Here is a 24,788-nt window from a genome sequence, read left to right as displayed (position 1 = left end):
AAACGATTTAGACTTGAATGTAGGAGGGTTAATCAGCAGTAAGTTCGCGGATGACATGAAAATTGGTGGGTGGTAAATAGTGAGGAGGATAGCCTTCGATTACAGGAGGATATAGATGGGCTGATCAGTGGCAAATGGAATTTAATCCTGATAAGTGAGGTGATGCACTTGGGCAGGACAAACAAGGCACGGGAATACATGATGAATGGTAGGATCTGGGAAGTACTGAGGATCAGAGGGACCTTGGTGTGCATGTCCACCAGTCCCTTAAGGTTGCTGAACAGGTAGATAAGGTGGTTAAGAAGGCATATGGGATACTTGCCTTTATTAGCTGAGGCATAGAATAGAAGAGCAGGGAAGTTATTCTGGAACTGTATAAAATGCTGGTTAGGCCACAGCTAGAGTATTGCGTGCAGTTCTAGAATCTGCATTATAGGAATGATGTGATTGCACTAGAAAGAGTGCAGAGAAGATTTACCAGGATGTTGCTTGGGCTGGAGAGTTTTAGTTATGAGGAGAGATTGGATAGTCTGGGGTTATTTTCCCTGGAGCTGAGGAGATTGAGGAGGGACATGATTGAGGTGTATAAAATTGAGGGGCATTGACAGGGTAGAAAGAATTGAACTTTACCCCTTGGTGGAGGGATCAATAACCAGGGGACATAGATTCAAGGTAAGGGGCAGGAGGTTTAGAGGGGATGTGGGGAAGAATTATTTCACCTAGAGGGTGGTGGGAATCTGGAACTTACTGGCTGAAAGGCTTGTAGAGGCAGAAACCCTCATAACATTTAAGAAGCATTTGGATGTGCACTTGCAATGCCATGGCAGACAAGGCTATGGGCCTAGTGCTAGAAATTGGGAATAGAATAGAATCCAGTTATTAGTCTGCTAAACCTTCTCTGAACTGCTTCAAATGCATTTACACCCATCCTTAAATTCGGTAACCAATACTGTACACAGTACTCCAGATGTGGTCTCACCCAGATCACTCGGCATTTCAGTGCTCTGCAATCTCTCACCATTTAGATAATATGCTTCTCTTTTATTCTTCCTGTCAAAATGAACAATTTCACATTTTCCCACAATATGCTCCTTTTGTCAGATCTTTGCCCACTCACTCAACCTATCTATATCTTTTTGTAGTCTCCTTTTGTTCTCTTCACAACTTACTTTCCTACATGTCTTTGTGTCATCAGCAAATTTGACAACCATCTCATCCATCCTTTCGTCCAAGTCATTTATATAAATTGTAAACAGTTGAGGTCCCAGCACTGACCCCTGTGGCACACCACTCATTACATCCTGCCAACCTGAAAAAGATCCATTTATACCTATTCTCTGTTTCCTGTTAGCCAGCCAATCTTCTATTCATTCCAATATGTTGGTTCCAAACCATGAGTTTTTATTTTTCACAACTTTTGATGTGGCACTTTATCAAATGCTTTGTGGAAATCTAAATATAGAACATCCGCCGATTCCCCTTGATCCACAACACATGTTACTTCCTCAAAGAATTCCAATAAGTTGGTTAAACTTGATTTCCCTTTCTCAAAACCATGTTGACTCTACCTGATTACCTTGAACTATCCAAGTGCCAATAGCTTCTTTAATAATATCTTCTAATGTTTTCCCTTTGATAGATGTTAATCTAACTGACCTATAAGTTTCCTGCTTTCTGTCTCCCTTTTTTGAATGGTGGAATTACATTTGCTATCTTCCAATCTAATGGGACCTTCCCCGAATCTAAGGAGTTTTGGAAAATTAAAACCAATGTGTCAACTATCTCACTAGCCACTTCTTTTAAGACCCGATGAAGTCCATCAGGACCCGGACACTTGTCAGCCCGCAGCTTCAACAATTTGCTCAGTACCACTTCTCTGGTGATTGTAATTTTCCTGAGTTCCTCCCTTCCATTTCCTGATTTATAGCTGCTTCTGGGATGTTGCTTGTATTCTCTGTAATGAAGACTGATGCAAAATATCTGTTCAATTCATGTACCGTATGCTTGTTTTCCATTATCAATTCTCCAGACTCTCTCTCTATAGGATCTATGCTCACTTTGTTAACTAATTTCTTTTTTAAATATTTATAGAAACTCTTGCCATCTGTTTTTATATTTCTGGCAGCTTCCTCTTATACTCTAATTTTTTCCTCCTCATGAATCTTTTAGTTGTCCTTTGCTGTTCCTTATATTCTGCCCAGTCTTCTGACCTTCCACCTATCTTTGTGAAATTATATACTTTTTTAAGTTTTGTACTACCTTAACTTTATTAGTTAACCACGAATGGTATATCCGTCCCTTGGACTTTTTCTTACTCATTGGAATGTATCTATTCTATGTATTCTGAAATATCCCCTTAAATGTTTGCCTCTGCTTCTTTATTAGACTATCCCTAAACCTAATTTGCCAATTCATTTTGGCCAGCTCTACTTTCATGCCCTCATAATTGCTCTTCTTTAAGTTTAAAAACATAGTCTCGGACCCACTCCTCTCTCCTTCAAACTGAATGTAAAATTCAACCATACTATGGTCACTGCTACCTAGGGGCACCTTCACTATGAGATCATTAATTAATCCCATTTTGACCCGATACCAGGTCAGTATAGCCTGCTCTCTGGTTGGTTCCAGAGCATGCAGTCTAAGAAACTATCCTATTCTATGAACTCCTCATCTAGGCTACCTTTGTCCACCTGACTTTTCCAGTCTATACATAGGTTAAAATCTCTGATGATTAGTACTGTGCCTTTCTGACAAGCTCCCATTATTTATTCCTATATGCTCCATCCTACAATGTGGTTACTATTAGGGGGCTTGTACACGACTCCCACAAATGACTTCTTGCCTTTACCATTTCTCATCTCTACCCAAGCCATTTCCACATCCTGATTCCCTTAACTTCCCTTCTTTATTGTGCTAATGCCATCATTAACTAACAGATCCACCCCTCCACCTTTTCCTCGCTTCCTGTCCTTCCTTAATGTCCTGCACTCTTCAATATTCAGATCCCAATCCATGCCCTGCTGCAGCCATGTCTCCGCTCTTTGATTCACCTCATCTTTACAAATTTGATCTCATGCCCCCACTACTTAGTTTAAAACCCTCTCTACTTTCTGAGTTATGTGGCTCGCAAGAACGCCAGTACTGGCACGGTTCAGGTGTAAACATTCCCAACAGTACAGATCCCACTTTCCCCAGTACTGGTGCCAGTGCCCCACAAACCAGAGCTCACTTCTCCCACACCAGTCTTTGAGCCATGCATTCATCTCCCTAACCTTATTTGTCCTATACCAATTTGCACGTGGCTCAGGTAATAATCCAGAGATTATGACCTTTGAGGTTCTGCTTCTTAATTTGGTGGCAAGCTCCTTATACTGATTACGCAGATCATCCTTCTTTGTCCTGCCTATGTTGAATCATTCATGTCATTGCTACTTGTTGATTCTTAATGTTGGAAATGTGGCTGCTGATATGTCTACCTAACCCGCTGTGACTACATTTTAATATTAATCATTTGTTGCAAAATGCTTTGGAATATTCTGGTGACATGAAAATTCATGGGCAGAATTTTATGGCTGACATGCAGGTTGCGGAGCCCACACGTCAGCACTTAAAATGTCGTGCGCTGATGTCAGGCGAGCGTCCCGATGTCATCGCGCCGCTTCGCAATATTTAGGTGGGCGGGCGCGCTATGAATCGGGACACCGCCTGCCGTTAATTAAAGGACTTGTTAAGGCCCTTAACTCGGCAATTAAAGCCAATTTTGAGGAGCCCGTGCGATCGTCGGCTCGGCGCACGGGCCCAACAGGCAGCCGGGTAACTGACTTTTTAACAAACCTCATCCATGGGCAGTATATGTGGGCTCAGGGGTTGTTCATGTTTTTTCTGAAGTATTTAATGCAGAAAGTGTTTTAAACTTGCCTGTGTGGTTGTTAGCAGTTCAGATCAATTTCCAATAACTTTCTCTGCACTTTGAAGCTTCAGCTCAGCAGTTTGCAGTCAGTAATCTTTATCAGGCCTGCAGCTTTCCAGAGGCCTCCATTTAGCCTGGGTATGGGTTCTCCACTGGATGCAGCTCCTCTGAGTAGGAAGGGAGGGATAGAATAAAGAGGAGGCCTGGAGTGGACAATCAGCCTCCAGGGGAGCCACCTTTGGGAGGACAGGTGCAGGCACAAGAGGTTGTCCAAGGTGGAAGGGGCCACATAAGACGCCACTATCCTGCTGCCACGGTATACAGGTGACGAAGCAGCTACCTCAATATGACTCGGGTGCAGTGCCGAAGGAGGATCCGTCTGTCAAGGGAGACAGTCAACTATATCTGTCAGATGATTAGCCCTGAGATCTCCCCTAACTGTGTGGGTGGACACCCCATGCCAGCGGCTCTGAAGGTCACAGTTGCCCTCCACTTCTATGCATCTGGCACCTTCCAGGGCTCAGTGGGTGATCTTTGCGGTGTCTCCCAATCAGCTGTCCGCACTTGCGCCAAGCAGGTTACAGACACTCTGTTCAGACGGGCATTGACCTTCATCCACTTCCGCTGCGACCAGGCAAATCAGATACAGCGAGCCAGAGGCTTCGCGGCCATTGCTGGCTTCAGGGGTGCAATAGACTGCGCACATGTGGCCATCAAGGCGCCAGCAGGTGAACCTGGTGCCTTCATCAACAGGAAGGGCTTCCACTCCAGGAACGTGCAGATCGTGTGTGATCATAGGATGCTGATTCTACAAGTATGTGCAAGGTACCCAGGCAGCTCCCACAACGCCTACATCCTCAGACACTCCCAGGTGCTGGATGGTTGGCTGGTGGGTGATAAGGGCTATCCCCTCAGAGGGTGGCTCTGACGCCTCTCCACCATCCAAGTACAGAAGCTGAGGAGCGCAACAGTAGGAGCCATGGCACCACAAGGGCTGTGGTGGAGAGAGCCATAGGTCTTCTCAAGATGCGCTTCCGTTGCCTGGACCGCTCAGTGGGCGCCCTCCAGTACCCCCCAGATCGCATCTCTGTGATAGTGATAGCATGCTGCGCTCTGCACAATCTTGCACTGGAAAGGGGGGATGCAGTTGACGATGAAGACCTTGACACAGTGGATGAGTCACACTTGGCACATGATGAATCCAGCAGTGCCTCAGAGGATGAGGAAGCACAGGGCAATGATGAGGAGCAGCACACCGACCCGCTACTTCACCAAGGAGGCAGGGACACCTGGGACACTTTAACCCAATGACCTTTCAGCTAGCTCCACACACATGGATTAGCAGGACCAGCATTGCCTGGTGCTTCCACACTTGGCACTTAGGTGCTACATCTTCTACCTCATTAGCTGCTTAAGGGCTTAGTACAGAAACATTAATGTCCACTGAAACACACATGAGATGTCTGTGAAACATATAAATGCAGCACAAAGGAAACACCCTCAGCCATGGTCAGAAAAGTGGACTTTATTCCCACCAAAATAAACCACAAACTTCGCTCAGACGTACATAATGATATATTCCCTAATCTAGGGCCAACACAAAATCACCAGTGACAAACCCGTGGAGTGCCTAACATGCCTTATGCTTATGTTTGTGGATGCTACATCTAGGTGCCGCCCCATCGCTTGGAGTGGCTTGGGAGACCACCTGCTGACTCTGCTGTCCTGTTGGCCTTGATGACCTTGGTGGCCGTCCTCTGGCCTGTGGAGCCTATGATGGCCCCGCCTGGGAGGGAGTGGCAAGTTCCAGAACTGGCATCTCCCCAGTTGTGGCAGCCTCACCGGATGCAACGGTCACTGGCAGAGGGGCGGATGAGCTGCTGCCCTCATCCGGAGCACCCTGAGAGGAGTTCGCAGCGACGACAGGCAGCTGCTGTGCCGACGTGAGGTCACATTGGACCTCCCTGCTTACTGCAGATGGATGGGCACCAAGCGGCGAGTGCAGAGATTCCTGACCTGGATGCATGCTGGCTTGGAGAATTGGAGTGATAAGGAAACATTGCATACGCTTGCGACGTTTGCCGTGGCACATAGGTGATTGACAGGTCACATTATTGACCTTCATACTGTTATGAGGGGCATAGAACGGGTGGACAGAAGGCAACATTTCCCCTTGGCGCAGGGATGGCTAACTTGGAGGCATTTATTTAAGTTGAGTGCCATGAGGTTGACAGGTGAGGTGCTGAGGTCCTTTTGGACAGAGTAATGTGGGACACACTGGCTTAAAGGGTGGTGGAGGTACAAACCCTCCTAAGATGCAATAAGTCTTTGTATGTGCAGCAGCGATGCCATGGCATGTTAGGCCATGGGGATAGTGGTCACAAATGGGATAAGGCGACTTTGGAAGGTCCTAGAGACGTGCATCCTCAAGGGACCGAAGGACCTTTGTGTATGACCCACACGTCTGACTGTACCAGTCTGTGAATGAGCAGTGTTGCTGCGTTAACGATTGCAGAAATCATCAATGCTTTAGATGGTGGGGAGACAGAGTGGATGGGACTGTGGCCCTCAAATACCTGGCCACTGCACCCCAGCCTCACCGACACCTGCCAACTTGGCTGCCTGCCTCCTCCGCAGCTCCATGGCCTGCTCCTCACATGGTGAGGCGCTGCAGCATGGCTGCTCCCGCATATTGCTCTCAGCTTTTGCCTACAGAACATAGAAGAGCACATAATGGGGCTGTTCGCTCATGTACTCTGCATGCGCACGCTGCATCCCAACCACAGCAGCCCATCTGAGGCCTCCAGTGGCTCTTGTCCACACTACTGGTATTCAGTCCCCAGAAGATAGTACGGCTGGTCCTAACCCCCTCCCCCAACGGACATCTTGGACACATCAGCATCCATCACTTTGAATAACACACAGGTCTTAGCACCCATGGCAAGGAGGCGCAACTAGGTGCGGCGCCAAGGCCAACAGATGGCTCTTGGTCACGACACCTTGAGGCTCCCCTTCCACCACCTCATCACCATCAATAAGACGTGTTGGAGTTCCGAGTATGCATCTAGCTGCCTCCCCTGTATTTTGCCCCCAGACTACTCAAATGCGACAAACACCAGGATATGCTGCAGGGAGAACCCATCTCCTCAACCACCAAGGCTGATATAAGCATGGTCACTATCTGTTTCCCCACTCAGCATGCACTAAATGCCCAATGCTGTAATGACATTAAGATGGGGGGGGTGGGGGGACCTCGAAGGCTAAGGCTACCTGCTGGGTAAAATGGCCAAGGGTAACATGGTACTCACCCTCCCAGAGCGCAACAAATCATTGAAGCGCTTGCGGCACCGCATTCCGGTGCACCGCACAGCATCTTGAGAGCTAACAGCCTCCGCTACCTCTTGCCACGCCTGCTGGTGACGTGGGGGGCCCTCCTCCTCCCATCCGGAAACAAGACATCCTGATGGTTGGACACTTCTTCGAGGAGGATAGCAAGGCAGGCATCTGAGAACCGAGGGGCACAGTGACCCCTTCCCCCCCCTCCCCGGTGGCCTACCCTGCAGCCTTCCCCCCCCTCCTCCCCCTCTGCCCTCCCCTCTTGTGCTGTCCGATGACTGGCCATGATGAGCAACCTAAAGGAGGCTGCCTGGCTGCTATTTATACAGACTGCCGGTTCCCCGTTGGAACCGGCGGTCTGAACACGCCCGCTGCCGATTTAATTTTCTCGATGAACACTGGCGTCGGAACCCCGCTGGGCGGGCCTTAATTGGCCCGCCTGCGCAAAATGGCGGCATGACCCGATTTGGCGGTGGGGATCGGCTGCCCAGCCACTGCCGGGTCGGTCAGGCCCATCCACCCAACAAACACAAAATTCAGCCCCATGTATAAACTTCTATATTTGGGTTTGATCAGTAGATTTTTTTTTTACTCAAAGTACTGCATGATTTAGATTTTCAGAAAAGTATCTAAGTAAGAGAGAGAAAAATAACCATGTGTGCTCTCCATTTAAAAAAAAATTAACAAAGGTCCAATCAGTAAGAGACCTCATGGTTACCCAATTTTGTTTAAGAGCAATTTATTATTCTTTCTGGACAATGGTTAAACTGACTTTTACCTCTGTTTATAGCATACCACAATCTTAACTGTAAATCCAAAAAAGATGGCTGTAATACAACTTGATCCATTGGTATTATTGCTTATTGAAGAACACACTATAGGAAGTAAACTGCAATCAGTAGCCTTGGTTAACCTAAGACAGCAAAACCTAAGATTGAATCGCAATTTTGCAACTTTTTGTATACAAAGAATAATTATTAAAATAATTTAGTTTAATTTTTTTGTGGAGTGCAAGTAATAAGACTATAAAGCTGGTGCAGTGCAGTATCTCAAATCTGGCTGCCTAAAAACCAGAGTTGCCCAAAAGTTGGACATTTTTAGAATGTGCCATGCATCAATTTTAATCGAGTAAAATAAGAATAATTAACTTACCTGGACAAAAACAGAAAATGCTGGGGAAAAACAGCAACTGTGGGGGAAAAAAAAGTTAACATTTTGAGTCCGTATGCCTCTTCTTCAGAGGTTTCAGTTCTTCTTTAACTCTGAAGAAGAGTCATACAGACTCGAAACATTAACTCTGTTGTTTTCTTTCCACAGTTGCTGAAAGACCTGCAGAGTTTTTCCAGCATTTTCTGTTTTTGTTTCAGATTTCCAGCACCTGCTTTTAGCTTACCTGGACAATTCGGCTAGGTGCTGCATTGGTGTGGTGTAGCGCCTGACTATTTATCCCCTTTGCCACTTGCACATCGGTCTATTCCCGCTCCCTGAGCGACCCTTGACTCCACCCAACCCGGTTTGACCCAAACTGCCCAACCCAAAGTCCGGCATGGCCTCAATCCCAAGGTTGCCAGTTTTGAGACACTGCACCCCTACTGCTGTAGGATATGAAGGTGTGTTGCACCATATGATTTATAACAAAAGTGATGTGACAAAATGGTATTTCTGCCTTAGGCAATAACATGCAGTTGGGTACAATGGTCATCAACAGCATTTCAACGCTTTGTCGACTGGGCACTTCATCCATTTACAGCCTGCCTAATGCACCAACTCTGGATGACTTAGAAAATGATACAGATGATGAAGGTATTATTTTGAAAAGTAGTGCTCCAATAAATCAAATAGTGTTCTTTTGAAATTTGAATCTCCAGGTTTAAATACCTGCAGTACAGCACAACAATAAGATCTGTTTAGAAACCATTCTGATCTAAAGTAGCTGGCCAATAATATGTTTCCCATGACCTCATGGCACAAGAGCAGCTATAAAGCCAATCTAAAGACATGATGGCTTTTGTATCTCTCCTTCCTCCACATCGTAGCTATGTGCCCACACTTTTATTTCCCCTGATGCTACGCAGGATTCCTGGACAGGCCATGCAAGCAACCTGTTCCTGAACCTTTACAAAATGCTGCTTTGCAACCATCCCCTGATGGTTGCGTAGGATACATAAATTTATCCATATCCCTTTTTTCCCTCCCTTTGAGAAATTAATGGATCCCAATTTTTCTCCAAATGAAATCAGAAATTTCCTTTTGTTGTGTTGAGTGGAAAGTCCCACATCCTTCCACTTTGTCTTAATGGATTTATTAGTTTCTTGATATAATGTTATTTACACAGGCCCAGAAAAACAGCAGTATTGTACATAAAACCACAACTGAGAAACTGTGCAACCTGTACATTCTTATCAACAGTGTGGTTCAGAACAGTCAGAAACATAAATCCATCAGCTGTTACTAATATAACATAAAAACAAGGGGCAAGGAAGAATAAACAGTGGCAGATTTGATGGTCGTATCAGTTACATAGTACAACTCCATGCACACCCTCCCTAGTTCTAAATAATGCCATTACATGAGAAAGTGATAAACAGAGGCAACCCAAAGAACTATATCTTCCAAGGGGAATCGTTTAATTAGATCCTTGTTCAGTTTCTTTCATAATAGTCGACAGTGATTTAGGAAGTGGTACAGTATAACCTTATCCCACCCCTGTCAGTTCCTTGTCCTCAGCAGTTGTCAGGATTTAAAACTAAAACCGTGAACTCCACAGCTAACAGTATGTCATTGATGGAGTATTTCTCCTGCATATGAAACTTGCTTGTGATTTTTCCCACTGGGATAGCATCCAATTTCTGAGCGAGAAAAATGAGTTAACCAATTTCTTTTAAACAGGTTAATGCCTTTATTTAAAATAGTAGACAGGAATGTTATACAAAATATATTAGACTTTCATTTCTAACATTGCCAGTGTTTTTTACTCTTGTGATAAACCAGACAGGTCATATTTAAAGTTTAATTTGTTGCAGGTATTCAAAAAAGGTACATGGAAGATGGTAGTCAGTGGAGACCAGTTAGGAGAATAGATCAAAAGTAAGATTGGAGATAAATAAACAACCTGGGAGATTGGTCAAATAATAGAAACATAGAAACTAGGAGCAGGAGTAGGCCATTCAGCTCTTCAAGCCTGCTCCACCATTGATTATGATCATGGCTGATCATCCAACTCAATAGCCTGCTCCTGCTTTCTCCCCATACCCTTTGATCCCTTTTGCCCCAAGAGCTATATCTAACTACTACTTGAAAGCATACAATGTTTTGGTCTCAACTACTTTCTGTGGTAACGAATTCCCCAGGCTCACCACTCTTTGGGTGAAGAAATCTCTTCTCATCTCAGTCCTAAATGGTCTACCCCATATCCTCAAACTGTGACCCCTGGTTCTGGATTCCCCCACCATCGGAACATCCTTTCTGCATCTACCCTGTCTAGTCCTGTTAGAATTTTATAGGTTTCTATGAGATCCCCCCTCATTCTTCTGAACTCCAGCGAATCCTAATCGACTCAATCTCTCCTCATATGTCAGTCCCGCCATCCCAGGAATCAGTCTAGTAAACCTTCGCTGCACTCCCTCTATAGCAAGTACATCCTTCCTCAGATAAGGAGACCAAAACTGCACACAATATTCCAGGTGTGATCTCACCTAGGCCCTGTACAATTGCAGCAAGGCATCCCTTCATTGATATTAGCTGATTGACAAATTGTTAAAGGTCACTTTTTTATCCTTTTGTGAGAAATTATATCGGAACTTTCTTACTGACTCCCAATAACTAAACTATATTTGCAATTAATAGGCATTGGTTATGTGGGACTGCAGTTCGAATAAGATGAAATATGGTATTTGATGGACTTTACTCTATTAGAGTTTTTTTTTTAAGGTAAAGAAGAACCTTTGGAGAAGCCCCATTTCAATTCACAGTGTCGAATATTTGAGCTGGATTGTTGCAACGGCAATGGGAAAGTCTGCCTGGTTTACAAAAACATCCAATCAGGTATTTTTTTCAAATCTAATAATCTAAAGGATGGTGTTGTAAACAAGTATAGTTGCTGTTAAATAATCATTACATTAGCAATAAAACACTTAAACAGGAGGCAAGGATCATTTCAGTATTCCCTCTTCAGTCTCTGAATAAATTACTCAGCATTAGGGCTCTTTGCTGGTTTTTGTTCTTTTGATATTTGAAGTAGATGCAATATTGGTGACATTAAAATCAGTGTCCTCTCCTATCTGTCAGCTGTGGTGCAGTACTACAGCTCTTGCCTGGGTCAAAAGGTTTCAGGTTCAAGTCCCACTCCAGAGACTAGAGCACAGAATCTAGGCTGAAACTGTAGTGCAATACTTAAGGAGTTCTACACTATTTGACCTGCTATCTTTGAGATGATACGGCAAACTATTTACCCCTCATGGCACTCTTTCAAAGAAGAGCAGGCAAAATTCCCCTCCACCTCAGTGTCCAAGCCAATATTTAACTCTCAACCAAATCACATCTGGTCATTTTCACACTGTTGGTTGTTAGACCTTGCTAGGCTTCTGCATTTCCCAAATTATAACAGTGGCTACACTTCAAAACTATGTTGGAGGCTGTAAATTCCTCTGGGATTTTCTGCGATCATGAAAGATGCTGCATATATGCAAATTTTCTTTCTGATTTTTTTTACTAAGTCTTTTCCGTTGAAAATAGTCAGTTGGGAACTTGACGGAAATATTATCATTTTTATCTCACATTGGAAATCAGTATTTCTGCAAAATACATCTTATTTTATATACATGCATATGGTTGAGCATACAAAAAAATCAAGTGGTGCAGCGTTTAGGCTCAGTTGTAGTGAATGGGCCAATAAACACATGAATTATTTATTTATTTACTTTATTGCATGTTGTCTTAATTTATTTTAGCTGTTTAATTACATGAGATGTTTAAATTTGTGCATTTGATGCCTTGTTTGAGCTGGTGATAGGTTAATTGATTGATTAAATTAGTGATTAACTGTTCTTTGGCTGTTTTTTCTTAGTGTCAGATTATTGCATAAAATAAAATGATATACGCATAAGATCACTAGTGAATGATTTGTTTTAAACAATAGAACTCCGAAGAGAGGAGAATTCAGTCTTAGATGGGGTGCAATCTTGAGGTGCAGTTGGCCTAAAATTACACTTGAGGAATTAAATCACTATCTTGCTTAAAAAAAAGGTATGTGGTACCTATCCCACGTGGAACGTCTTGGATGACCACGTGCAAGATATATTTTCAACTGCTGGTGTTCAAACTCAACATTTCTGAACTTGAGCAGCTGTTGTGTTTAGTTACATAGGCAAAGGGGAAGGGTTCTGAAATGCATTTCCCAGGATGGTCACCCCAAAGACCAAGGTAGCAAGGAAGGAATGATGAAAAGGAGGAGATGGCAGTGTAAGTAAGTTGGTCAAACAGAGACAGGTTTGAGTTCCATGTACATAAATGCACAAAGTGCATTCGAAAGAAGCCAATTTCTGAGATAGGTAGAAAACTAGACCAGATGAATTGCGAAGAAAAATTAACAGATAAGGCATTGCACAAATAAGGGGAAGTGTTCAGACAGGAGTTTATTAGGGAACCACCATAAGAATAATCCAAGTGCATTATAGTGAATTAGTGAATTACAGGCACAAATTACTATGTGGGGTGGGGGCAGGAGTGGAGAGGTGCCAGTTAGTGGAAAAGATAGACTAATTAGAAGAAAATGCAGGGTCATAACATTAATTGTCCTGAAGATAGACTAGGATAAAAGTAATGGAAATGGCTGCCCAGGACCAGTTACTTGATCATTTTGTTTTGATTGAGCAAAGAAAAAGGCAATGCTGGATCTTGTCCTAACATAAGGATAGGAAACTAGTGAGAAGCAACCATAGCATATTAGTCAAAGGTGAAAGCACTTGAATCGAAAGAAGCCAATTTCTGAGATAGGTAGAAAACTAGACCAGATGAATTGCGAAGAAAAATTGACAGATAAGGCATTGCACAAATAAGGGGAAGTGTTCAGACAGGAGTTTATTAGGGAACCACCATAAGAATAATCCAAGGCTGAAAATATTTGGATAAATAGAAAAATCAGTTAAAATAAGATCATGAGGCAAATGTCTAATCTGAAGGTAATCTCATGTATGTTACGCACTGTTGAAAGATCCTTTATCAATATTTCTGTAGAAGTTTGTTAAAATTTCCACATTTGCTAAAACACTAAGAAGTGATCTTGTAATAGAAGTTCTAATGTGATTGTATGATGTGGTTCTGTAATATCCACCCTTTTTATTTCCTTTCAGAGTGCTCATGCATCATTTTAGCACACACAAACCCACTTACCCAATTTGTACCTGTTCCCATCTAGATGTTATTAATCAATTAATACACATTTTAACAACAGTTTTAACTGGATTTTTCTGCTCATTCCCATCTAGTCCACCAGGTCAATTTTATTTTGAATCTGCTGCCATGTCAGCACCACTGCCATGATTCAAGTGTTAATGTTGCTTTGTTTATTAAAAAAATGTTGAGTTTTCCAGCTGTATTTGCTTCAGTTTGAAAGGGTAATAACTAATATCTTGTACCTCTGAAACTGAAATCCTAATTGCATACACCAATGAAGCAAAGAGCACGAGGCTGACAGACAGAAAGATGGTAAGAAAGGCGGGCAGTGATCCTGAAAATACATGGGCTACAATTCCAACAGTTATGCCAGAACTGTGCTCAATAGTATGCTGTGGCACTGACCTCAGTACTTATATTTGCAGGATCAAATGAGAGGGTATCTTAATTACAGGGGCTGTCTGACACCTACACCCCGACAAGTGCATTTTATGCACCCAGCTGTGTGTTATTGGAAACCCAAGTGCCTGCATACCTTTAGGGTGCAGGGGTGCCCTTTCTTCAGGAAACCTTGCAGTCCCACCTCAGATTCTGTGTAAGATAAGTTTTTTTTTAAATAGTTAGTCTGTTTGCTTCGACTGTCCTTAGTCCAGCCCAATTCCTGCTCAAAATACATTTTTAAATTGTCACATTAAAGCTAGTCCATATGGAAGAAACTAATAGACCAGGTAACTATAGAACAGTCAGTCCAATGTTGATAGTGGGTAAGTAAGCGTCTAGAGATAATAATATGGGACAAAGTTAATGCCTGGAGAAGCATCTTAATAAGAACAACCTGCATGGATTTATAAAGGCAAATTAGTTCTTTGAGTAAATACTGAAGAAAATTGATGGAGTAAATGCAGCGTATGTTGTGTATATGAATTTTCAAAAGGCATTTGATAAGATGCCATGGAGAAGACTTGTTGCTCAGGTTTAAATAGATAGTATTAAAGGGGGCAGTTGGTTGAAAGACAGAAAACAGAGGAGTAGTTAATGGATGCTTTTAAGACTGGGGGCTAGTACTGGGGCCACTCCTTTTCTCAATATTAATATTAATAAGATAAGATAAGTTAATAAAGTGCAAAACTTATAGTCACAGATCCTCCAGTCTCTGGATAGCCAGAGACCCGACTTATCCAGGAAGATGCGCTACAGAATCCCTCGGAGGCCCCAACGCACTCATTCTGTGGTAATTGCAAAGGAAGTTTGAACATTTGATGGGCAATTTCCCTGCTTCCCGGGATCCTCCAAAAAAATCTCCAATTCTGAATTAGAGTCGGAGACTTCGGACAGTTGCGGCTTACTTACCAGGGTACAGCAACTCCCCGCTATCAGTTATTTCGCTTTAACGTCATTTACTCTTTAGGACACTTTTTCCCATTTGCATCGCCATTTTCGATTTTACGTCATCTGCATTCTGCTCCCCCCGCCCCCCCCCCCCCCGCAATCCCCAGGCAGCATTCTAGATCAGCCACCACCATGTTCTGATGCCAGAGCTGCCAACACAGACACCAGAGGCGTAGGCTGCAGGGAGAGAGCGAGGCCTGAGATCCAGGAGCAGAAGTGGAGCACAAGGCAGTGACAGGAAGTTGAAAGCCACCAATTGGATGATAAACTGTGAATAACCCAGGGGAGGGGGTGGAAGGCAGGGAGTGCGGCACATGCCCCCATCATCCCCAACCTGGCTTCTTCCATGGGGAAGGGAGAGAGAGAGAGAGAAAGAGAGAGATGGCTTGGCAGAGATGGGGGGAGAGTGGGAGAGGAGACACAGAGAGTGAGTGTGGGAGAGGCACGCTAGGCGTGAGTAGGTGACAAAGAGAGAGAGACAGAGTGGAACAGGAGAGAGGCGCCTGGATCAGAAGTCCTGGCCAGAAATGAGAAGCTCCGGTTTGGCAGAGGACAGTAGGAGTGGAGTGGCAATCTGATGGTGATTGCCACTCCTCGAAAGATTCAGGCTATATATATTATTGACTGGGCCAAGTTATAATTTTGAGTATCGTTTTGGGAATCTTACTTCAGAAAGGATTTCAAGGCCATGGAGAGGATGCTGAAACAATCTGAAAAGTTGAAACCATGGCTGACTGGCTTTCGATATTAGAGATGAAAGAAAATGGTAAATCGAACAAAATTATTTCCATTATTCAATGAACTGGTACTTGGACATAAATTTAAGATCATCACCAAAAGTACGTAATGGGAGGTTCGGAATATTTTCATTTGACAAAGTGGTTTATTAGGTCTTTGGCTGCCTACAACAACAGTGGAAACAAAATGGCTTTTAAAAGGCAAGTGCATAAATATTTAAAAGGGGTATGGAGAAAGGGCAGGGGAATGGGATGATATCTGTAGTTCTTTCAGAGAATCCATATTAGCATGATGATCTAAGCAGGTTTCTTTGCTGTAAAATTCTGACTATGTAATTAATAATTTAAGATTTCCTTTACAGATTAATTGAAGTTAAACCTTATGAATGGATATTTTTGAATTATTCCATTTCCTGTTCTTGTTTCCATGTTATTTAACATTGGGCAGAATTTCCAGTTTGACATGCGGGGGGACGGGGGGTGAGGGTAGGCCCCGCATGTCCGCGTGTAAAATGACGCGCGAGCATTTCGATGTCGCTGGGCGGGCACGCAGTGAAGTTCGATGCATGCCCGCCATTAATTAACGGGCTAGTTAAGGCCCTTAATTCATCAGTTGGCGGCGATTTTTAGGCGCCCATGCGATCTTCGGGTCGGCACACGGGCAAGCGGGTTTTCTATGAACCTCACCCACAGGCGGGATAAGAAGGCTTAGTGGGGTTGTCAGTCTGCTTTGTGGAGTATTTATTGGAGAAAGTATTTCAAACTTGCCTGTGTGATCTGTAGCAGTTCAGAACAAATTCCAGCAGCTTTCTGTGTACTTTGAACCTTCAGGTCAGCACTCTGCAGTCACTAATCTTTATCAGGCCTGCAGCTTTCCGGAGGTCTCCCCTTAGCCTGGGTATGGGTTCTGACATATCCACTGAGGCAGCTCCTCTGAGGAGGTTGGGAGGGATAGTATAAGGAGGAGGCCAGGACTGGACAATCAGCCTCCAGGGGAGCCACATTTGAGAGGGCAGGTGCAGGCACAAGGGGCACAGGGCCAAGAGGTAATCCAAGGTGGAAGGGGCCGCAAAAGACACCACTATCCTGCTGCCAGGGTATTCAGGCGGCGAAGCAGTTACCTCAATATGTTTGAGGCGCAGTGCCGAAGGAGGCTCCGACTGTCAAGGGAGACAGTCAACTACATCTGTCAGATGATTGGCCCTGAGATCTCCCCTAATTATGTGGGCAGACACCCCATGCCAGCGGCTCTGAAGGTCACAGCTGCCCTCAACTTCTATGCCTCTGGCTCCTTCCAGGGCTCGGTGGGTGATCTTGGTGGTGTCTCCCAATCAGCTGCCCACACTTGTGTCAAGCAGGTTACAGAAGTTCTGTTCAGGCGTGCATTGACCTTCATCTGCTTCCGCTGGGACTAGGCAAAACAGACACATTGAGCCAAAGGCTTTGCAGCAATTGCTGCTTCCCCCACGTCCAGGGTGCTATAGACTGCACACAAGTGGCCATCAAGGCGCCAGCAGGTGAGCCCGATGCCTTCGTCAACAGAAAGGGCTTCCACTCCATGAACGTGCAGAAAGTGTGAGATCACAGGATGCAGATTCTACAAGTCTGTGCAAGGTACCCAGGCAGCTCCCACGATGCCTACATTCTCAGACACTTGCAGGTTCTGGGGCTCTTCAGTGCTCCAGTTCGGCTTGATGGATGGCTGCTGGGTGACCAGGGCTATCCCCTCAGAAGGTGGCTCATGACGCCTCTCCGCCATCCAAGAATAGAAGCTGAGGAGTGCTACAATAGGAGCCTTGGAACCACAAGGGCTGTGGTGGAAAGAGCCATAGGTCTTCTCAAGATGTGCTTCCAATGCTTGGACCGCTCAGGGGCCGCACTCCAGTACCCCCCAGATCATGTGTCAGTGATGGTGGTTACATGCTGCGCTCTCCACAATCTTGCACTGGAAAAGGGGGACGCAGTGGACGATGAAGACGTTGATGCAGTGTCTGCAGCTGCACACAATGAGTCCAGCACTGATTCTGAGGATGAGCGTGCACAGGGGAATGCTGAGGGGCTAGACGCTGACCCAGGACCACACCAAGGAGGCAGGAACAACTGGGAGGCTTTAACCCAACGAACCTTCAGCTAGCACAACACAAACGGATTGGCAGAACCAGCCTTGCCTGGCGCTTCCATGCTCGGCACCTAAGTGCAAAATCTGCTAGGTCATCAACAGAAGCTAAGGGCTTTGGACATAAATTTGAATGTCCAAATAAACACTCATGACATTTTTCTTAAAAATACACATGCAGAACAAAGGAGCCACCCTCAGCCATGGTAATACATCTGATTTTTATTTTAAACATTGGATGTTCTCTCAATTCCAAAACAAAACTTTAAGCAAAAAAAAATTATAAGAACCTAATCTCGGGCCAACGCAAAAGCACCAGTGAGAAACCCATGGTGTGCCTAAGGTGCCTTATGCTTTCGTGTACGGGTGCCACGTCTTGGTGTTGTCCCATCGCTCGGAGTAGCATCTGAAACAGTCTGCTGACTCTGCTGTCCTGTTGGCCTCGATGATCTTGGCGGTCATCCTCTGGCCCGTGCAGCCTGTGCTGGGCCAGCCTGGGAGGGATCTGCCTTGCACAGTTGGCATCTCCCCAGTGGTCACAGAATCACCAGATGAAGCAGGCACTGGGAGAGAGGCAGAGCAGGTGCCCTCATCCAGAGCACCATGAGAGGAGCCCGCAGATACGACAGGCAGCTGCTGTGTCGATGTGAGGTCAACTCGAACCTCCCTGCTCACCGTGGATGGATGGACAAAGAGCTGGGAAGCTTGAAGCCCACACCATCTCCCACGTTGACACTGACCAGCTGTGGTCACTGGCGCCGTGAGGGCTTGCAGGCCTGAGCATAACCCCAGGAGGACCTGATTGTTCTCCTGGAGGCACCTTTCCACAAGAGTTGCCACCCTCTCTATGGAGGAAGCATGACACTCTGCCATGAGACTCATTACTGATGCAATGCTCCACGTGGTCTCCTCCACCACAGACACCAAGTGAAGCACTCCCAGATGCTCCCGCACATCCGGCCGCATTTCCTACACCTGCTGCGTCGCGGATGACTCGAGAGGCACATCATCAGGCATCGACTGAGCTTGTGCCTGGTCCTTGCAGTCCTCCGACTATTGGCGCCATCGGCACTCTTTGTCTCTGTCAGCTCCTCCAGTGAATGTGAAGTGCCCTCTCCACTGTGCCCCAGGACACTAGCTGATATTCCAGTGCTCACCGAGGTGCTAGTATCTGCACTGGTGCCTGCCTCGCAGAAATTGTGTGATGCATGTGACACTTGAGGGCCCTCGGGTGTGAGAGGGGCATCTGCAGCTCCTCCTGCTGGCCCTTCTCCGATGATGCTGAAATTAACAACAAGGACAGTGGATCGGTTAGCCTGCACACAGTGACACACTTCCTCCCTTTCCCCCTGGCTCATTATGCGCTCAACCTTCCAGACCCAATGGACACAAACATTGGTGGGGTGGCAAATAGTGAGGAGGATAGCCTTACATTACAGGTGGATATAGACGGGCTGGTCAGATGGACTGATGAATGCCAAATGGAATGTAATGTGGATAAATGTGAGGTCATGCACTTGGGCAGGACAAACAAGGCAGGGGAATACACGATGACTGGTAGGAGCATGGGAAGTAACGAGGATCAGAGGGACCTTGGTGTGCATGTTGACTGGTCCCTTAAGGTAGAGGGACAGGTACATAAGGTGTTTAAGAATGCAAATGCCATACTTGCCTTAACTAGCTGAAGCAAAGCATCTAGGAGCAGGGAGGTAATGTTCCAAGTGCAGCGAACGCTGCCTAGGCCAGAGCTGTAGTTCTGCAGTTCTGAAATGCACTTTACAGGAGGGATGTGATTGGAGTGGAGAGAGTGCAGAGGACGTTTACCAGGATGTTAGCTGGCCTGGAGAGTTTCGGTTATGAGGAGAGATAGCATAGACTGGGGTTATTTCCCCTGGAGCAGAGGAGATTGAGGTGACATGATTGAGGTGTATAAACTTACGAGGGGCATAGATAGGGCCGACAGAAAGGAACTTTTCCCCTTGATGGAGGGATCAGTAACTGGGTGGCATAGATTTAATGTAAGCAGCATGAGGTTTACAGGGGATGCAATGAACAACTTTTGCACACACACGGTGGTGGGAATCTGGTACGCACTGCCTGAAAGGGTGCTGGATGCAGAAACCCTCCTAATATGTAATAAGTATTTGGATGTGCACTTGCGATGCCATGGCATACAAGGCCATGGGCATAGTGCTGGGAAATGGGATTAGAAGTCTTAGGAACGTGTTTGACCCGTGCATCCTCGAAGGGCCGAAGGACCTTTTTCTATGATCCACATCTCTGACTCTATCATTCTGTGACCAAGCAATGTTGCAATAGTAACAAATTAAACAATCATCAGTGCTATAGATGTTGGGAGGACATTGCGGATCTCACTTTTGGCCTCAAATACCTGGCCGTTCCACTCCAGCCTCACCAACCCACCAGTTGGCCTGGGTGCATGGTGCCTCTCAAGCTCAAGGGCTTGTTCGAAGCGGCTTAGCATGAGGTGAGCCTGGCCACCTCCAGCCCTCGAACGCTCCGACACATTATGAGCATTCTTCTCCTGAGAAAGAGAGAACACCATTCACTGCGGCTATTTGCACATGGACTCTGCATGCGCACGCCACACCCCTCCAGTGCCTCCTCTCCCCGCGACTGCTGCTAATTCACACAAAGATAGTACGCCTGCTCTCAACTCCCCCCAACAGCCACCTTGGACACAAGCTGCATATATCACTTTAAAAACCACACGGTCTTTGCTCCTATAGCAAGGAAGTGCAACCATGTGCAGCGTTGACAGCAGCAGATGGTTCTTGGCCATGACACCTTGAGGCTGCCCTTCCACCATCTCATCACCCTGAATAGGACATGTGTTGCAGTTCTGAACATGCGCCTAGCTGCACCTCCTGCTGGTTGCCCCCAGACTAATCATGTGCGACTAAGAGCAACACATGGTGTGAGGGAGAACTCATCTCCTCATGAACCACTCAGGCTGATCTAAGCATGAGCACTATCTGCTTGCCCACACAGCATAGGAAAAATGCCCAACATGATTCAATGCAGTCAAGACAGTAAGACTTTTGAGGGGTGGAGGGTGTGGGGTGGGGCGCTTAAAGGCTAAGGCTATCTGCTGGGTTAAATGCCTAATGCCAACATGGTACTCACCCTTCCAGAGTGCAACAAATCATTGAAGCGCTTATGACACTGGATCCAGGTGCGCCGTACCACATCACGGGAGCTCACCACCTCCCAGACTTGTTTGGTCATGTGGGGGAGCCGATTCCTCCCATCCTGGGGTACCAACAACTCCCGCCGTGCTGCCGCCACCTCGAGGAGGGAAGCAAGGCATTCATCTGAAAAAGTGTGGGGTGCATTGGCACCCTGCTGGCCTACCATGCAGCCTGCCCTGCTCCTGTGGCTGACCCTGCAGCCTGGCCTGCTCCTCTGCCCTTCCCTCCGGCCTGGTCTGCTCAGCCGACTGCCTATGGTGCGCCCTCAAATTGGCCATCGTCACCAGCCTACAGGAGGTTGCCGGGTCTTCTTTTAAACAGACTGCCGGGTCGCCATTGGACCCGGCAGTCTGTGCACGCCCACCACTGCTCACACGCTCCCACTATCCACGGGAGTTAGCAAATATGCTGGGTGGGCCTTAATTGGCCCGCCCGTGTAAAATGGCGGCGCAAACCCAATCGTGGGTGCCGATCGGGCCCGCGACCCCCGCCACCACTCTCTCCCCACCCCCCCCCCCCCCCCCCCCCCCCCCAAAAAATGGAAAACTCTGTCCATTGTGTTTGAGTTTAATGAGATGATATATACTTAAGGTGCCCCTTTTTTTGTTGTATAAAAAGCTCAATGGAAGCTTCTGTAGACATATTTCTTTTAAAGAGTATCAGCTTCAAAATTGCAATTGATATAAAGAATAACAACCAGATAATTATTGTTCTGAAGCTCACATTAATACTAAATAGTTGTAGTTACAATTCCCAAAATAGCTTTATCTATCAATATTTTATCATTTTCTAATAACATTGTGAAATTCCCCTCAAATCTAATATATATTAGTACAGGTCCATCTTAACATTTGTTCATCTGATAAGTTAAATAATGTATTTGTAAAATTATTTTCAAGGCACTGTTATACCAACCAAACGTTAATCAGTCTTAATTTCATTGACGGAGAGGGGAGGCTTCAATACACAATGATTAAATGCCAGCAACATTCTTTTGCAGTTATTAAGGTGATAATTGATTTAAGTAGTGAAATTAGCTGGTAGGCTATGGTCATGCACAGTAAATGTAGATTAAAGTGAATTGCAGTCTCTCTGATGAAAAATTAATTCCCTTTGGTGTATCAATGTTTAATTACCCAAATGATTAACTTTACTAATTCTTGCTTTGTCAGTTTTACACTAATTATCCAGACCTCCAACAAGTGGAATAACTATGCCAATGTATCTAGTTCATATTTGTGCATATATTAAAATAATTGATGACTCATGGATATTTGTTGATGCCTCAAGACTTTTGTACAAAGTATTACAACTAGCAATGTCATTAATTTTAAGATTAGAAACTTGAAGAACTTGCATTTATACAGTGCCCCAATCAAATCTTTTGAGCTGTCTCAAAAAGCTTCAAAACTAATTTGTTACTTTAAAATGCAGATGCTGTAGTGTAGGCAAATGGAACCATTGCACGCAACAGCATCTCATATACAGCACGTTCAATGAATATCATTTTTTTTGGTGATGGTGTTCGAGACTGGAATACGGGCTGGCACCAAGAGAACTTTCTGCTGTTCATTGTGGAATTTTTGAAGATGATGCGTTTTTTTGATAATGGTGTTTGGGCTTTTGGGACTATTTTACAGGTTGATGTGAAGTAGTCAGAGCTACAGTTTAACACATCATTGACAACTATTCAGCAGTCCTTCAGTATTGCACTATAATTATCACCCTGAATTGTGACTTCCAGTCTTGGAGTGGGGCTTAATCCCAGACCTCTGGCTTGGAATTGAGCTGATCAACAGCAAGTTTTTGTAAATGGTTATATGCCTATTATTTAATAGCTCTCTTTATAGAACCAGAGATAAAAATGCCCACAACTATAAATTTAAATTCATTTCTCTTTCTTCAGAAGTATAGTCTCAGACTGGCAACTTTTGAATTAAAAAGCCAATTTTATGAACAGTATTAGCTTGGGTGCATTTCAAAACTGAGTTTGTATTATATTTGCACAAAACAGGGAACAAAAATGTTATTCTAACTTTGTAGCATAATGAGCAGTGGTTTGTCCAGCTGGGACATGGTGAGGAAAAAATGGTAATTCTTAGCAGAATGCGTTGGACAAATCATGATAAGTAATTAGCTGCTATTGTAAGATGAAACCACAAGAGGATTGCAAATAAAACAGATGACTTAGTATTTATTCAGATTATAGCAGGAGAGCAGTCTAGTAACATGATATGAAACTGTCAAATACTAAGATTGATGTGCCTATGAAAGAAAGGAAAATTATGTACAATAGGATTTATCACTAATCGGGTGAGTGAGATAGAGCGTTTGGTATCATGTGATATATCAGAATTAAATCAACAAAAGGGTGGACCAAACACCACTTTTTCATTGTATAAACATAGATTTATGATGCAGTCATCTTGGTAAAGGATGCTTGTGCTGTCTAATGAAACCAATATGAACTTAATGGGCAGTGACACTAGTTTACTTCCTAGGTCATGCAATGAAGGATGAGAACCAGACACGCTGTTGAGTGAAGCAATATAGTACTCGATATATTTTCTTCAGCAAATCACAAAGGAGACTGAAAAATTAAAGGAATTATTGTATTTGAGTATTGGATTTCCTTCCCTAAAGGATGTTAGTGAACCAGATGAGTTTTTACAACAATCAATGATAGTCTCAGTAATAGTGACCATGAAACTAATTAATTAATTGATTTCAAATTCCACCAGCTGCCATGGTGGGATTTAAACCTGTGTGCCCAGGGAAGTAGCCTAGGCTAAAAGCAAAATACTGCAGATGCTGAAAATCTGAAACAAAAACAGAAAATGCTGGAAAAACTCAGAAGTCTAATAGCATCTGTGGAGAAAAAAAAAAACAGAGTTAATGTTTCGAGTCCATATGGCTCTTCTTCAGAGCTCTTCTTCAGTAGCCTAGGCCTCTGGATTACTAGTTACATTACCACTACACCAATAAGTACATTACTAGTACACCACCGTCTCCCATGGGTTGGTTACTTGTCAATTACTGCTCAACTTGTGATTGATATTGTCATTTAGCATTCAAAATCTATATATTCTCAGAGGTTGAGAGATTTATTAGGTCCATGCCAAAGAAAAGGTTTACAGCCACCAGTATTCAACCATCCTACAAACTGCATTTATGATAGAACCAATAGCTTAAGTAAGGAAAATGTCTAAGTTTATTTAGTTTTAAAACATTGAAAAGTTGAAACACTGAAGGAAGTGAACCTGACCTGGTCATTATTGCTAATAAGCTCCACTTTTCATATCAACCCACAAATGATTTCTCTAGATGTTTGTATGATTCCTGGTAAATTCTAAAAATGTAGTTGTGAGGAACTAAGGTAATGGTAGCAACTGCAGATATAAAATTATGGAAATTCTTACCATTTACCACTATTTACTCATATGTTTTTCCTCCACAGGAGTTGTATCTTCGCATGCTGAAATCTGGTTCTTGGATAGAGCACTTTACTGGCATTTTCTAACAGACACTTTCACAGCCTACTATCGACTTATGCTCGTTCACCTAGGATTGCCCCAGTGGCAGTATGCACTAACAAAATATGGTATTAGTCCTCAAGCTAAGGTAGGAACTACAGTCTTTTTTTTAAAATATACTGTAGTGTTAGGAAATGTTTCTTTCTAAATCAATGAAAGAGG

At 44.5% G+C, this 24,788-nt stretch overlaps 1 protein-coding gene across 6 annotated transcripts in view; it reads left to right on the top strand.

The window, feature by feature from the left end:
• tpgs2 (tubulin polyglutamylase complex subunit 2) overlaps positions 1 to 24,788 on the top strand; it is a 60,673-nt gene that overhangs the window by 31,772 nt on the left and 4,113 nt on the right. For all 6 annotated transcript variants that reach the window (XM_041174067.1, XM_041173812.1, XM_041173947.1 and 3 more), the window contains 3 exons: positions 8,918 to 9,049; positions 11,177 to 11,290; positions 24,551 to 24,714. In XM_041174067.1, coding sequence (XP_041030001.1) covers positions 8,918 to 9,049; positions 11,177 to 11,290; positions 24,551 to 24,714 — 410 coding nt within the window. The remainder of the gene's footprint in view (positions 1 to 8,917; positions 9,050 to 11,176; positions 11,291 to 24,550; positions 24,715 to 24,788) is intronic.

This window comes from Carcharodon carcharias, chromosome 1, assembly GCF_017639515.1.
Source record: "Carcharodon carcharias isolate sCarCar2 chromosome 1, sCarCar2.pri, whole genome shotgun sequence".
Classification (NCBI taxonomy): Eukaryota; Metazoa; Chordata; class Chondrichthyes; order Lamniformes; family Lamnidae; genus Carcharodon; species Carcharodon carcharias.
Note: the sequence above shows the minus strand (reverse complement) of the source record. Positions and strands in the feature narration are given on the sequence as shown.